The sequence below is a fragment of the Pseudophryne corroboree genome, chromosome 3, assembly GCF_028390025.1.
Source record: "Pseudophryne corroboree isolate aPseCor3 chromosome 3, aPseCor3.hap2, whole genome shotgun sequence".
Classification (NCBI taxonomy): domain Eukaryota; kingdom Metazoa; phylum Chordata; class Amphibia; order Anura; family Myobatrachidae; genus Pseudophryne; species Pseudophryne corroboree.
The window spans coordinates 100,235,994-100,249,633 of NC_086446.1; the positions used below are offsets into that span (position 1 = coordinate 100,235,994).

At 45.3% G+C, this 13,640-nt stretch overlaps 1 protein-coding gene across 1 annotated transcript in view; it reads right to left on the reverse strand.

Moving 5' to 3' along the window:
• Positions 1–2,081: 2,081 nt before the first annotated feature.
• The window catches only part of LOC135054881 (oocyte zinc finger protein XlCOF7.1-like), a 141,891-nt gene continuing 130,332 nt past the window's right edge, over positions 2,082–13,640 (reverse strand). The window contains exons 2-5 of the mRNA XM_063958312.1: positions 8,930–9,039; positions 7,262–7,432; positions 5,319–5,457; positions 2,082–3,822 (exon numbers count right to left, since the gene is read on the reverse strand). Coding sequence (XP_063814382.1) covers positions 2,519–3,822; positions 5,319–5,457; positions 7,262–7,432; positions 8,930–9,007 — 1,692 coding nt within the window. The 5' untranslated portion in view covers positions 9,008–9,039 and the 3' untranslated portion in view covers positions 2,082–2,518. The remainder of the gene's footprint in view (positions 3,823–5,318; positions 5,458–7,261; positions 7,433–8,929; positions 9,040–13,640) is intronic.

The window sequence follows — 13,640 nt, forward strand, 5'->3', positions numbered from 1 at the left end:
TTTATCCCTTCTCCAGGCTTAATACATCTGCCGCACTGTTTGTGAACTTCTGTCTTAGCACCATGAGGATCTGCCTGATAAACGCTCAGAGGGGCTAATTCAGACCTGATCACTGATGTGCGTTTTCACACAGTGGGCGATCAGGTCTGAACTGCGCAGGTTTCACTACTTTATTTCTCACTTCGCTACCTCTCACTAATTTACCCCTGCTGTTTTCAGCAGCCTCTCTCACTAACCTATTTTCACTATATATTTTTTCACCTTAGTGTTGCCCTGGGGTCACTCAGCTGCTTCATTTTGGGGTGTCCCGAGCCCTAGTTTTGTTACCCCCCAAAATGTTAGGGACTTGCCCGACTAATGAGGTCACCTGGACGTGGTGGGCATGCCGTTACTTATGGCCATAACTAAGTGAAGAACCTCGCTCAAAATGCTAAATTTTATTGCAATGATTATTATTAATAAATTGGTAATGTTTGAATTGTGCACCTGCAACCTTGTCTTTGTATGCAGTTCTACTGAAAGGTCTCCGCAGGGTCGCACCTCTCATTACCGGTGTACACCCCAGGACCCCTCCTCTGAACTGCGCATGCGCAGGCGCCGCAGTGCACCGGCGCATGCCAGAGATGCGATCGGCATCTCAGCCCAGCAATCGCCTCTGCCTGATTGACAGGCAGAGGCGTTCGCTGGGCGGGCTGGGCCGCTGTTTTGGGGGAGCGGTCCATGCAATGCAGGCATACCCGGACCAATGCGGGCCGCGGCGACTGCGTGACATCACACGCAGCCGTTGTGACCCGGAGAGCGACGGGTAGCTTCCTGCCAGCGTGCAGGAGCAGCGCTGGAAGGGAGCTACTCTTCAGGTACAGAAGCATTGCCGCCGTGCGATGCTTTTGTACCTGTGCGGGGCGAGCAGAGCCAGACATGCGGGGCGTACTAGCCCTGTGCTGGGCTTCCCCCCACATGTCTGTGAAAGTGATCGTAGATGTGCTAAATTTAGCACATCTACGATCAAGTCTAAATTACCCCCATAGTGCAAAGGCGTCACCTCCAGTTACACACAGGCAGGAGGGCGGGGACTGGTTGCAAATGGAGTAGCAATCCAGCCTTTGTACCAGGTATGGTTCTGGTACGTCTGAGTTTTGGGGGTTTATGTACTAGCTAGAACCTCTGACAAACTGTGACTGCGAAACCTTGCCACTTAGTAAATATACCCCTTTTGAACTTTGGCTCTTCCTTGTATTTACGTTCTCATTCTGTTACATGTGTCCCTGCATTGTATCTGTTGCTGTTATTGTTTGTTCCTTGTCTGTTTACATTATTTTATGCTTTTATGTTCTATAAACCCTCTGCCTAGGTTTCCTTTGTGTTGTACACTTGACGTTCCCTGTGCATTGCTCTTCCTCTTACCCTACATCACACTATACATCTTGAGCCTGTGGCTTAAAGGTGTTTAAAGGCTCCCACTGTTTAACCGCAGCCCCTTGGATCATGATCATTTCCCCACTGACCATCTTTCTAATGAGTGTGATGTCATAGAGCAAGTATTCTGCAGTCACATAAATGTAGTTATGATAATGATGATGATTACCAGTCATGTACTAACCTGCTCACTAGCTTCATAAACCAGCCATAAGTGTACCTATAATTTGACCACGTGAACCCATTATGCAGCAAGTTTCTCATTAAAGCATAATGTGCAGCCCTCTTATAGGACGAAAGGGCAATTTTAAGGCAGGTGAAAAAATATACCATTGTCCACTGTGTGTGAGTTGTCATAACGTCCTTCTCCTCAGGGTCACATGGACATAGAAAGTGTGTTTCCCTGCTTAGATAGACAGTGGACATAGGGGAAGATGTAGAAAAGCCCCTAAAGAGTAAAGAAGCGGACAAGTGGAGTAGTTGCTCATGACAACCAATTCTAGCTAGCAGTCAACTACATTCCATAAAATATTAGGTACAAGCTGATTGGTTGCCATGGACAACTTCTCCACTCTTTAGACGCTTTGATACATCTCATGATTCAAAATGCATTTACAGCTTCTAAATGGGTGTCAGCAGCATTACAATTAACACAGAACAAACAGTTTAGCAATTAAAGGTCTAGCCAATATTATTCCAAGATCATCTCTATTGGTGGAAATAAAATACAAATATCATATATATGGAATACATACGATTTACCGGCAGACAGGATGCCGGCTGTCAGTATACCGACAGCGGCCTCCCTCTGTCGGAATCCCGGCAACGAGTCCCCTTGTGTGCCCGCTTCTCTTGCCTTGCTACGCTACAGGCTCAGTGGCTCACCACAGATTATATTCCCACTCCCCGAGTTGGAATACCCCGTGTTTGTCAGGATTCCTGCCGGCGGCATTTCACCGGCTGTCGGGATTCCAGCGTCGGTCTCCTGTAAGCCGGGATCATGACAGCCGGTATATTAACTGCATCCCATATCCATTATATATATATATATATATAGATATATATATATATATATATATATATATATAGTTATACACATAGGTTATGTATTTTCTGTCTGACAAAGCTGGTCTAGCTCCTGTAAAACGCTGGCGTGCCTGCTCTCATGCTTAATCAGACGTGTGTGGTCTCTGAAACGTCTCCCGCAATAAGTGCAGGCAAATGGCTTCTCTCCCGTGTGTATCAGCTGATGGTGAAGGAAGTTCGGTTTTCTTGTGAAGCATTTCCCGCACTGAGGGCAGCAAAATGGTTTCTCTCCGGTGTGAATTCTCCTATGTCTGACAACATGAGACTGCCGTATAAAGCACTTCCCGCACTCAGAGCAGGAATATGGCCTCTCCCCGGTGTGCGTTCTCTGGTGCCTAGCAAGGTGTGAATGTGAGGTAAAACATTTCCCACAATCGGGGCAGGAAAATGGCCTCTCCCCTATAGGAATACCCTGAAGACTGTCAAGGTATTTTTGTGTTGCCATTTGTTCTCCAAATTCTGGGTATGAACCCGAGAACTTTTCGAAAGTCCACCTCTGAGGGTTATCGAAGTCTATCCCTGAGTCAAAGCACTTTCCATAATCATTCTGGCCTGTGGGAGACAGCTGAGGCTGGACGCCTGTAATCTGAGCGGCATCTCTTCCGGGGTAAGCAGAAGCGGGCGTCCATTTTTCTCTGTCATGTGACCCACGCCTAACAGGATTGGAGCCACGGGCGGAACATTTCTGACACAGCACTCTTCTGTCAGGATAGGTCTCATCTGAATCAAGAGTGAAGCATAAGCCACATTCACTGCATATCATTACTGACAGAATGTTAGCTATCAGCTCATTACTGTCCTCTGTGTTATCTACAGGCTCGGCGTCTGTAATTTCCACATGAGTACACATATCAGAGTGTGTATAATGTCCGTCACCACATGAGGCGTATTCTTCCTTTATAGGAGTAGATCCACTTTCTGTCTGTGTATGTTTGGCAGGAGCAGGTGTGACCAGGTCTGTGGAAGCGTTTTTGTCACACGAGACATTAGGTCCCATTTTGGTCCCAAAAGATGGATGTTTTGCCTGTGTATGCTGAGCAGGGGTGTACACATTTGATTTTATGATCTTCACCTCCTCACAGAAAGCGGATTCTTTATTTAAAACCGATCCACTTTGTGCCGCATGTGTGAGGAGGTCAATGGGATTGCTTTGGGGGGAAGCCATTTTGTTGCAGACCGACTTTCCCTCTTTTTCAGTTTTGTTATTTGTTCTCTGATATAAACCAACTTCATCATCTTCAATACAAATAATCTCTTTTTCCCCACTGTCTGGTGCAAGGCAGGCTGGTTGAAGTCCATCCGGTGTATTTTGGAATCCACCTGTTTTTGGAAAGAGATGTGTTACACACAAGCCTTGGGATAATGGTAATATGCAATAGCTATTTTAAAAAAAATACAGGTACAGTGCTATAGACATGGACTAAGGTTATAGCCTCGAAATGATTAGCTCTAACATGGACTGTAGCTGCAGTGTGGGATGCCGGCTGAACTCTGGCGTTTTTTTTTAAAGGGCCAATTATGTACAAGGCATTGGTTTAGCCTTGTACATGATTACCCCTTTAAAAAAAAAGTCAGAGTTCAACTGGCATCCCGGGTATCCGGTCTTTAGGTCGACCACACTTCGGTCGACAGTCATTAGGTTGACCACTATTGGTCGATGGTGAAAGGATCGACATGGTCACTAGGTTGACATGTAGTAGGTCGACATGAGTTTTTCACAATTTTTTTTTTGTCCTTTATCATACTTCACGATCCATGTGGACTACGACTGGGAACGGTAACCTGCATCGGTATGGTGACCCGCTGTCTCCCGACCGCCGGTCACACAATACCAACCCAGAGAGGCTGTCACATGTAAAGAGGGAGGAGGGGGTAGGGGGCAGAGGGTTAGGCTATCACATGCTGAGGGTAGGGAGGGTTGATACAGAAGGTGCAATATGAAAATGGAAGAGTATTGGTTGGCAGAGGCATTACCACAAAAAGAGGCGGGAAGTGAGAGACAGTTATATGCAGAGTAGAGGAAAGGGGCAGATAGAAGCCACAGTGTGACACTTTATCCGGCCATGTATCCGGCAAAATAGTCAGAACAGCCCTGTTCTCAGGTATCATTTTGCCAATGCCCCCTCCGATACAGAGAATTGCAGCTTTATATTGTGAGAGGTGTGGGCCTAATGACATTATTTGCCTGGCATCACCTCCAATGAGAGCTGCTGCAGGTGTGAGATATGTATAAAATATATTACCCCTGGTATAGCCACATAATGTCACCCATGACAACGTCACTTTGTGGTGTAGGCTTTACAAGGTCTAGAATACTAATACCCCTTTTCCACTAGCTTTTTAACACGGGTAAATGCGCGGGGGCGCGCATTTACCCATGTTTTTCCCTAGTGGAAAAGGGTTCCCCGGCAAATTCCCGGATCAAGTGATCCGGGAATCCTACCCGGCTAGCTGTCTAGTGTGAACGGGAGCTGCGTCGAGGCGACACGGCTCCCGTTCACTGTGTATGGGAGGGCGGCGCTGGGAGATCATGTGATCTCCCAGCGCTGCCCCTGCCGCGTCAGAAGCAGCATCACCATCCCAGCAATATGCCGGGTTGTGAGCGCTGTGGGAAGGGGGCTGTAGCACGGGTCGCAGCCGTGTCAGGTGACACGGCTGCGACCCGTGCTACAGAAGTGGAAAAGGGGTATTACTTAGCAGGAGTTGGAATTCTGCACCTTGGGATGCCGCTGTCTCCTTGCCGCTGGCATTGCAAGCACCAGGATCCCGATACCATCCCAGCTTAGTATGCCGCCAATAACTACAGACATACTTACTAAATATTCTCTCACCCATTGATCCGCAGGCTTTGGTATTCTCAGTCATGATGTCATCATACAGATCTTTGTGTTCCTCTATATACTCCCACTCTTCCATGGAGAGATAGACAGCGACATCCTGACACCTTATAGGAACCTGACACACACAATGACACAGTCATCACCCAGACACCTGCCCTGGTGTTACTGTATAATGCCCCATTCCCAGTAGTCACCTCTCCAGTCATCACCCAGACACCTCCCCTGGTGTTACTGTATAATGCCCCATTCCCAGCAGTCACCTCTCCAGTCATCACCCAGACACCTGCCCTGGTGTTACTGTATAATGCCCCATTCCCAGCAGTCACCTCTCCAGTCATCACCCAGACACCTCCCCTGGTGTTACTGTATAATGCCCCATTCCCAGCAGTCACCTCTCCAGCCATCACCCAGACACCTCCCCTGGTGTTACGGTATAATGCCCCATTCCCAGCAGTCACCTCTCCAGTCATCACCCAGACACCTCCCCTGGTGTTACTGTACAATGTCCCATTCCCAGCAGTCACCTCTCCAGTCATCGCCCAGACACTCCCCTGGTGTTACTGTATAATGTCCCATTCCCAGCAGTCACCTCTCCAGTCATCACCCAGACACCTCCCCTGGTGTTACTGTATAATGGGCCTAATTCCCATCAGTCACCTCTCCAGTCATCACCCAGACACCTCCCCTGGCGTTACTGTATAATGTCCCATTCCCAGCAGTCACCTCTCCAGTAATCACCCAGACACTCCCCTGGTGTTACTGTATAATGTCCCATTCCCAGCAGTCACCTCTCCAGTCATCACCCAGACACCTCCCCTGGTGTTACTGTATAATGGGCCTAATTCCCAGCAGTCACCTCTCCAGTCATCACCCAGACACCTCCCCTGGTGTTACTGTATAATGTCCCATTCCCAGCAGTCACCTCTCCAGTCATCACCCAGACACTCCCCTGGTGTTACTGTATAATGTCCTATTCCCAGCAGTCACCTCTCCAGTCATCACCCAGACACCTCCCCTGGTGTTACTGTATAATGCCCCATTCCCAGCAGTCACCTCTCCAGTCATCACCCAGACACCTCCCCTGGTGTTACTGTATAATGCCCCATTCCCAGCAGTCACCTCTCCAGTCATCACCCAGACATCTCCCCTGGTGTTACTGTATAATGGGCCTAATTCCCAGCAGTCACCTCTCCAGTCATCACCCAGACACCTCCCCTGGTGTTACTGTATAATGGGCCTAATTCCCAGCAGTCACCTCTCCAGTCATCACCCAGACACCTCCCCTGATGTTACTGTATAATGTCCCATTCCCAGCAGTCACCTCTCCAGTCATCACCCAGACACCTCCCCTGGTGTTACTGTATAATGGGCCTAATTCCCAGCAGTCACCTCTCCAGTCATCACCCAGACACCTCCCCTGATGTTACTGTATAATGCCCCATTCCCAGCAGTCACCTCTCCAGTCATCACCCAGACACCTCCCCTGGTGTTACTGTATAATGGGCCTAATTCCCAGCAGTCACCTCTCCAGTCATCACCCAGACACCTCCCCTGATGTTACTGTATAATGTCCCATTCCCAGCAGTCACCTCTCCAGTCATCACCCAGACACCTCCCCTGGTGTTACTGTATAACGTCCCATTCCCAGCAGTCACCTCTCCAGTCATCACCCAGACACCTCCCCTGGTGTTCCTGTATAATGCCCCATTCCCAGCAGTCACCTCTCCAGTCATCACCCAGACACCTCCCCTGGTGTTACTGTATAATGTCCCATTCCCAGCAGTCACCTCTCCAGTCATCACCCAGACACCTCCCCTGGTGTTACTGTATAATGCCCCATTCCCAGCAGTCACCTCTCCAGTCATCACCCAGACACCTCCCCTGGAGTTACTGTATAATGCCCCATTCCCAGCAGTCACCTCTCCAGTCAGCAGCTGAATAATCTTGTTGGTGAGTTCCAGAATCTTCTGCTCATTGTCTCTCTCATGTATCCTGGAGTGAAGTGGAGGCTCCGTGATAGGACTGAATTCTTCTGAGAGCCTGACAGCATGTGCAACGTGTTTTTTCATTTTCTTTACGACAATATATTCCTGCAATATGACCAAAAAGTAGAATTACATGACAATTTGTTGTTTGTCACCCTTGTGTTTTTGGTCCAAGCAAGTCCTGATGTTATTGTCTGTGCTTGAACTTTTAGCAAAGTTTTCATTACATTTTTATAAATGTAACAATTATATTTCTTTAATAATTGAAAGGTGAAATAGTTCTTCCGCATTGTAATAGAAATCTATCTCATGCACTATAAAGACCTTTACCTCATTGCTAAAGTTGGACAGAAAAGTCCATTTAAGGAGTCAACAACAATCATCTTTACTGTCTTCTTGTATAAGAGATTAAGGGGTCTATTTACTAAGCCTTGGGTGGAGATAAAGTGAATGGAGATAAAGTCCCAGCCAATCAGCTCCTAATTGTCATGTAACAGGCTGTGTCCACTTTATCGCCATCCAAGGCTTAGTATATAGACCCCTAAGGGAGATAACAGCCCCGAATAATACCTAGTGTGAGACAGTGCACCTGCACCTTTTTCCCCTTGTATACTGTATTAAGTCTCAAGCAGAGTAGCACCTCATTACTTAATTTTGGTGTGCAAACTAGGGCCCCTTTCCCTTTGTAACGGATTCTTCTTATTTATACATATATCTGTAGGCATGAGACTCCTTCAGCCTAGTTTGGCACCCTGCCCCACCCACCCCTCACTGATTTTAAATAGATAGCCCAGCGCTCTGATCTGTAGTTAGTGTTAGGGACTTAGCCAATGAGAGGCTACCTTAGTGCGGTGGGTAAGCTCATAGCCCTGGCAGGATTATGCTAAATGCCTCTGGTTATTACAGGTTGAACTAGTGTGAGACAGTGCACCTGCACCTTTTTCCCCTAGTCTCAATATTCACCTAAACTAGTCCTTGCATGGTCCAAAAATGCTACTTAGATAAACATCTCATCCAATTCTTGTGACCAAGATCTTTATAAAGGTCTGGAAGAATATTCGTAATAATCTATTCTACAGTATAGTGGTTCAGTATGCACCATGGGGTCAAAATCCTGGCAGTCGGGATACAGACAATAGATTCCCAAAGGTAACTAGATAAGTACAGTGGTTGGGGTTAGGCACTAGGTGGAGGGTTAGGCTGTGGGGGAGATCAGGGCTAGGCTGCTTGGGGGGGAGCGGGGGTGTCATGCAATACCGTCAGGAAGGCCAATGTCACTAAGAACTATCTTCAGCGTAAAGTAGAACGAGGACTTATGGAAGTGATGATATGGCCCCCACAGAGCCCTGATCTCAACACCATCGAGTCTGTCTGGGATGACATGAAGAGACAGTACTGTACTGACAGTACTTTTTCACAGTACTGTATATATTACTTATGTATTACAAAAAATATGACTGCAATTATTACATTAGAGATCGGTGTCTTGTATGCTAACATCTCAGGTTTGAATACTAATTTGCAAGCACATAATAAAAGCTATATGTAAATCTTTGGTTTAGTTACGAGTAGTGTCATGATGTCACTCCCAGAAGCCCTCACCTCTTCAGTCAGCAGGTAGATGATCTCAAGGGTGAGATTTAAAATATCCTCAGTCATGTGACTCCTGTCGCCGTCCATCCTCAAAGGCGTCCTGTTACTTACATGCAGTTCTGTCAAAGTGTAATTGATGAAAATTATACCAGTACATGACTTGCTACAGGATCAACGTAAACACACCATGCATTAGGGGTGAGATCCTGGCCCACAGGGTATATAAAGCGGGATGAGACTATACATTAGGGGCGGAGGGTACAGGGTATATAGAGCTGGATGAGACTATATATTGGGAGAGGAGGGTACAGGGTATATACAGATGGATGAGAATATATATTGGGAGAGGAGGGTACAGGGTATATACAGCTGGATGAGACTATATATTGGGGGAGGAGGGTACAGGGTATATACAGCTGGATGAGACTATATATTGGGAGAGGAGGGTAGAGGGTATATACAGCTGGATGAGAGTATATATTGGGGGAGGAGGGTACAGGGTATATACAGCTGGATGAGACTATATATTGGGGAGGAGGGTATAGGGTATATACAGCTGGATGAGACTATATATTGGGGAGGAGGGTACAGGGTATATAGAGCTGGATGAGACTATATATTGGGGAGGAGGGTACATGGTATATACAGCTGGATGAGACTATATATTGGGGGAGGAGGGTACAGGGTATAGAGAGCTGGATGAGACTATATATTGGGGGAGGAGGGTACAGGGTATATACAGATGGATGAGAATATATATTGGGAGAGGAGGGTACAGGGTATATGCAGCTGGATGAGACTATATATTGGGGGAGGAGGGGACAGGGTATATACAGCTGGATGAGACTATATTTTGGGGAGGAGGGTACAGGGTATATACAGCTGGATGAGACCATATATTGGGGGAGGAGGGTACAGGGTATATAGAGCTGGATGAGACTATATATTGGGGGAGGAGGGTACAGGGTATATACAGCTGGATGAGACTATATATTGGGGGAGGAGGGTAACAGGGTATATACAGCTGGATGAGACTATATATTGGGGAGGAGGGTACAGGGTATATAGAGCTGGATGAGACTATATATTGGGGAGGAGGGTACAGGGTATATACAGCTGGATGAGACTATATATTGGGGGAGGAGGGTACAGGGTATATAGAGCTGGATGAGACTATATATTGGGGGAGGAGGGTACAGGGTATATACAGCTGGATGAGACTATATATTGGGGAGGAGGGTACAGGGTACATACAGCTGGATGAGACTATATATTGGGGGAGGAGGGTACAGGGTATATACAGCTGGATGAGATTAAATATTAGGGGAGGAGGGTACAAGGTATATACAGCTGGATGAGACTATATATTGGGAGAGGAGGGTACAGGGTATATACAGCTGGATGAGACTATATATTGGGGGAGGAGGGTACAGGGTATATACAGCTGGATGAGACTATATATTGGGGGAGGAGGGTACAGGGTATATACAGCTGGATGAGACTATATATTGTGGGCGGAGGGTACAGGGTATATAGAGCTGGATGAGACTATATATTGGGGAGGAGGGTACAGGGTATATAGAGCTGGATGAGACTATATATTGTATGTAAACGCCAGAAGCATTACTGGTAAAAAGGGTGAACTAGAAATACTTGCAGCAAGCAAACAGTATGATATTATAGGCATTGCTGAAACTTGTTGGGACGAATCTCATGATTGGACAGTCAATCTAGAGGGCTATACACTGTTTAGGAGAGACAGACTAAATAAAAAGGGTGGAGGGGTGTGTCTTTACGTAAAGCCGTTTTTAAAGCCTGATATACGGGAAGATATTCAGGAGGGGACTGTAGACACTGTCGAGACATTATGGGTAGAAATTGCATGCGGGGAAAAAGGAATAAAAAAGTTAGTATTGGGTGTATGCTATAGGCCGCCTGGTATCAACGCATCTGATGAGGAATTGTTACTAAAGCAAATTGAAAGAGCAGCAGGAGTAGGAGACATAGTAGTGATGGGAGATTTTAACTATCCAGAGATAAACTGGAAAAATGATTCATGTGATACTGCTAGGGGCAATATGTTTTTAAACACACTTAATGATAACTACTTAGTCCAACTAATTGAGGAACCAACTAGGTACAATGCAATCTTAGACCTGGTATTAACAAACAATGGGGATTTGGTATCGGGTATTATAGTAGGGGAACCCATAGGAAACAGCGACCACAATATGGTCACATTCAATATCAGTTTCCATAAACAGCCCTATACTGGCTCAACTAGGACTCTAAACTTTAGCAAAGCAAATTTTGAAAAGATGAGGGTATTTTTCAGGGATATTGAATGGGAAGGTTTGTTTTTAGGAAAAAATACTACGGAGAAATGGGAGGTACTAAAATTCCTGCTAGCTAAAAATACACTCAAATTTATTCCTATGAGCAGCAAAAAAAGGAATAAAAATCATAAACCGATGTGGCTTAACAAAAAGATGAAGGAACTTATGGGCAAGAAAAGGCGAGCATTTAAAAAATACAAATCTGACGGGGAAGCAGAGTCATTTCAGCACTATAAGGAATGTAACAAAATTTGCAAAAAGGAAATAAGAGCGGCTAAAGTAGAAACTGAAAAACTAGTAGCAAATGAAAGCAAAGCGAATCCCAAAAAATTATTTAAATATATTAATAGCAAGAGCTTAAAGAAGGAGAGTATAGGCCCTTTAAAAGACAAGTTGGGAGTCTTAAGCAAAAATGATAATGACATAGCGGACACACTAAATGAGTTTTTTTCAACAGTATTCACTAGAGAGGACCCAATTCAGGGACTGACACACAATCTCAATAATGAGAATATCCCACTGATAGGTACTTCTTTAAGCGAGGAAGTAGTCTGTGACCGATTAAAACATTTAAAGATTAATAAATCACCAGGGCCCGATGGTATTCACCCAAGGGTTCTAATGGAGCTTCACTCTGAACTGGCAAAACCGCTATCTTTGATCTTTAAGGATTCAGTTATATCAGGTATGGTTCCCAAAGACTGGCGTATAGCGGAAGTAGTGCCTATAATCAAAAAGGGAAGTAAAGCTGAACCAGGTAATTATAGACCAGTTAGTCTTACATCTATATTGGGGAAAGTATTGGAAGGTATTCTAAGAGATAGTATTCAGAAGTTCCTTGAAGTCAATAAGGTCATTAAAAGGAATCAACATGGGTTTATGAAGGACAGATCCTGTCAAACCAACTTACTTGGCTTTTATGAAACAGTAAGCGCAAACCTAGATCAGGGTAAAGATGTGGATGTAATCTTTTTAGACTTTGCCAAAGCGTTCGATACTGTACCACACATGAGACTTATCTACAAGCTACAAGAATCAGGGCTAGGAAGCACAATATGCACTTGGGTCAAAAACTGGTTAGATAATAGGGAGCAGCGCGTTGTGGTTAATGGATCTTTTTCAACTTGGACTGAAGTGCTAAGTGGTGTGCCGCAAGGCTCAGTATTAGGACCGCTATTGTTCAATATTTTCATTAAGGACCTAACAGAAGGTCTAGAGAGCATGGTGTCAATTTTTGCAGATGATACCAAATTGTGTAAGGCTATAAATACAGAGGAGGATGCCGAGTCTCTTCAGAACGACTTAGTTAAATTAGAAGCATGGGCAGCCAAATGGAGAATGCGCTTCAACACAGACAAGTGTAAGGTAATGCACTGTGGTAACAAGAACAAAAATTACACCTACCTACTAAATGGGGTAAAATTAGGGGATTCTGTACTGGAAAAGGACTTAGGTGTCCTCATAGATAGCAAACTAAGCAGTAGTACCCAAAGTAGGACTGCAGCAAAGAAGGCTAATAAGATATTAGCATGCATAAAATGGGGTATTGATTCTAGGGACGAGAGTATTATACTCCCGTTATATAAATCACTAGTGAGGCCACACCTTGAATACTGTGTACAATTCTGGGCACCGTACTACAAAAAGGATATCCTGGAGCTAGAAAAGGTTCAGAGGAGGGCGACCAAACTAATTAAGGGGATGGAGACGATGGAATACAAGGAAAGGCTTGAAAGACTAGGCATGTTTACATTGGAAAAGCGGAGACTAAGAGGGGATATGATCAACATCTACAAATAAATAAGGGGACAATACACAGAGCTTGCGCGGGACCTGTTTTTGGTTAAATCAACACAGAGGACTCGTGGACACTCGCTCAGGTTAGAGGAGAGGAGATTCCGCACAATACGGCGTAAAGGCTTTTTCACGGTAAGGACAATACGTGTTTGGAATTCCCTGCCTGAGGGAGTTGTAATGGCGGAATCTGTCAACACCTTTAAGTATGGGTTAGATAAATTCCTAATGGATAAGGATATCCAGGGGTATGGTGCATAGTCATGCATTATAGTTACTATAAATAGGGATAAAATGCAAAGGCTGACAGCAGCATCAGTCAGAAATTTTAGTCAAATCATCATCATGCATAGGAGACCACAAATAGGTTGAACTCGATGGACAATTGTCTTTTTTCAACCTCAGATACTATGTTACTATATATGTTACTATATATTGGGGAGGAGGGTACAGGGTATATACAGCTAGATGAGACTATATATTGGGGGAGGAGGTTACAGGGTATATACAGCTGGATGAGACTATACATTAGGGGCGGAGGGTACAGGGTATATAGAGCTGGATGAGACTATATATTTGAGGAGGAGGGT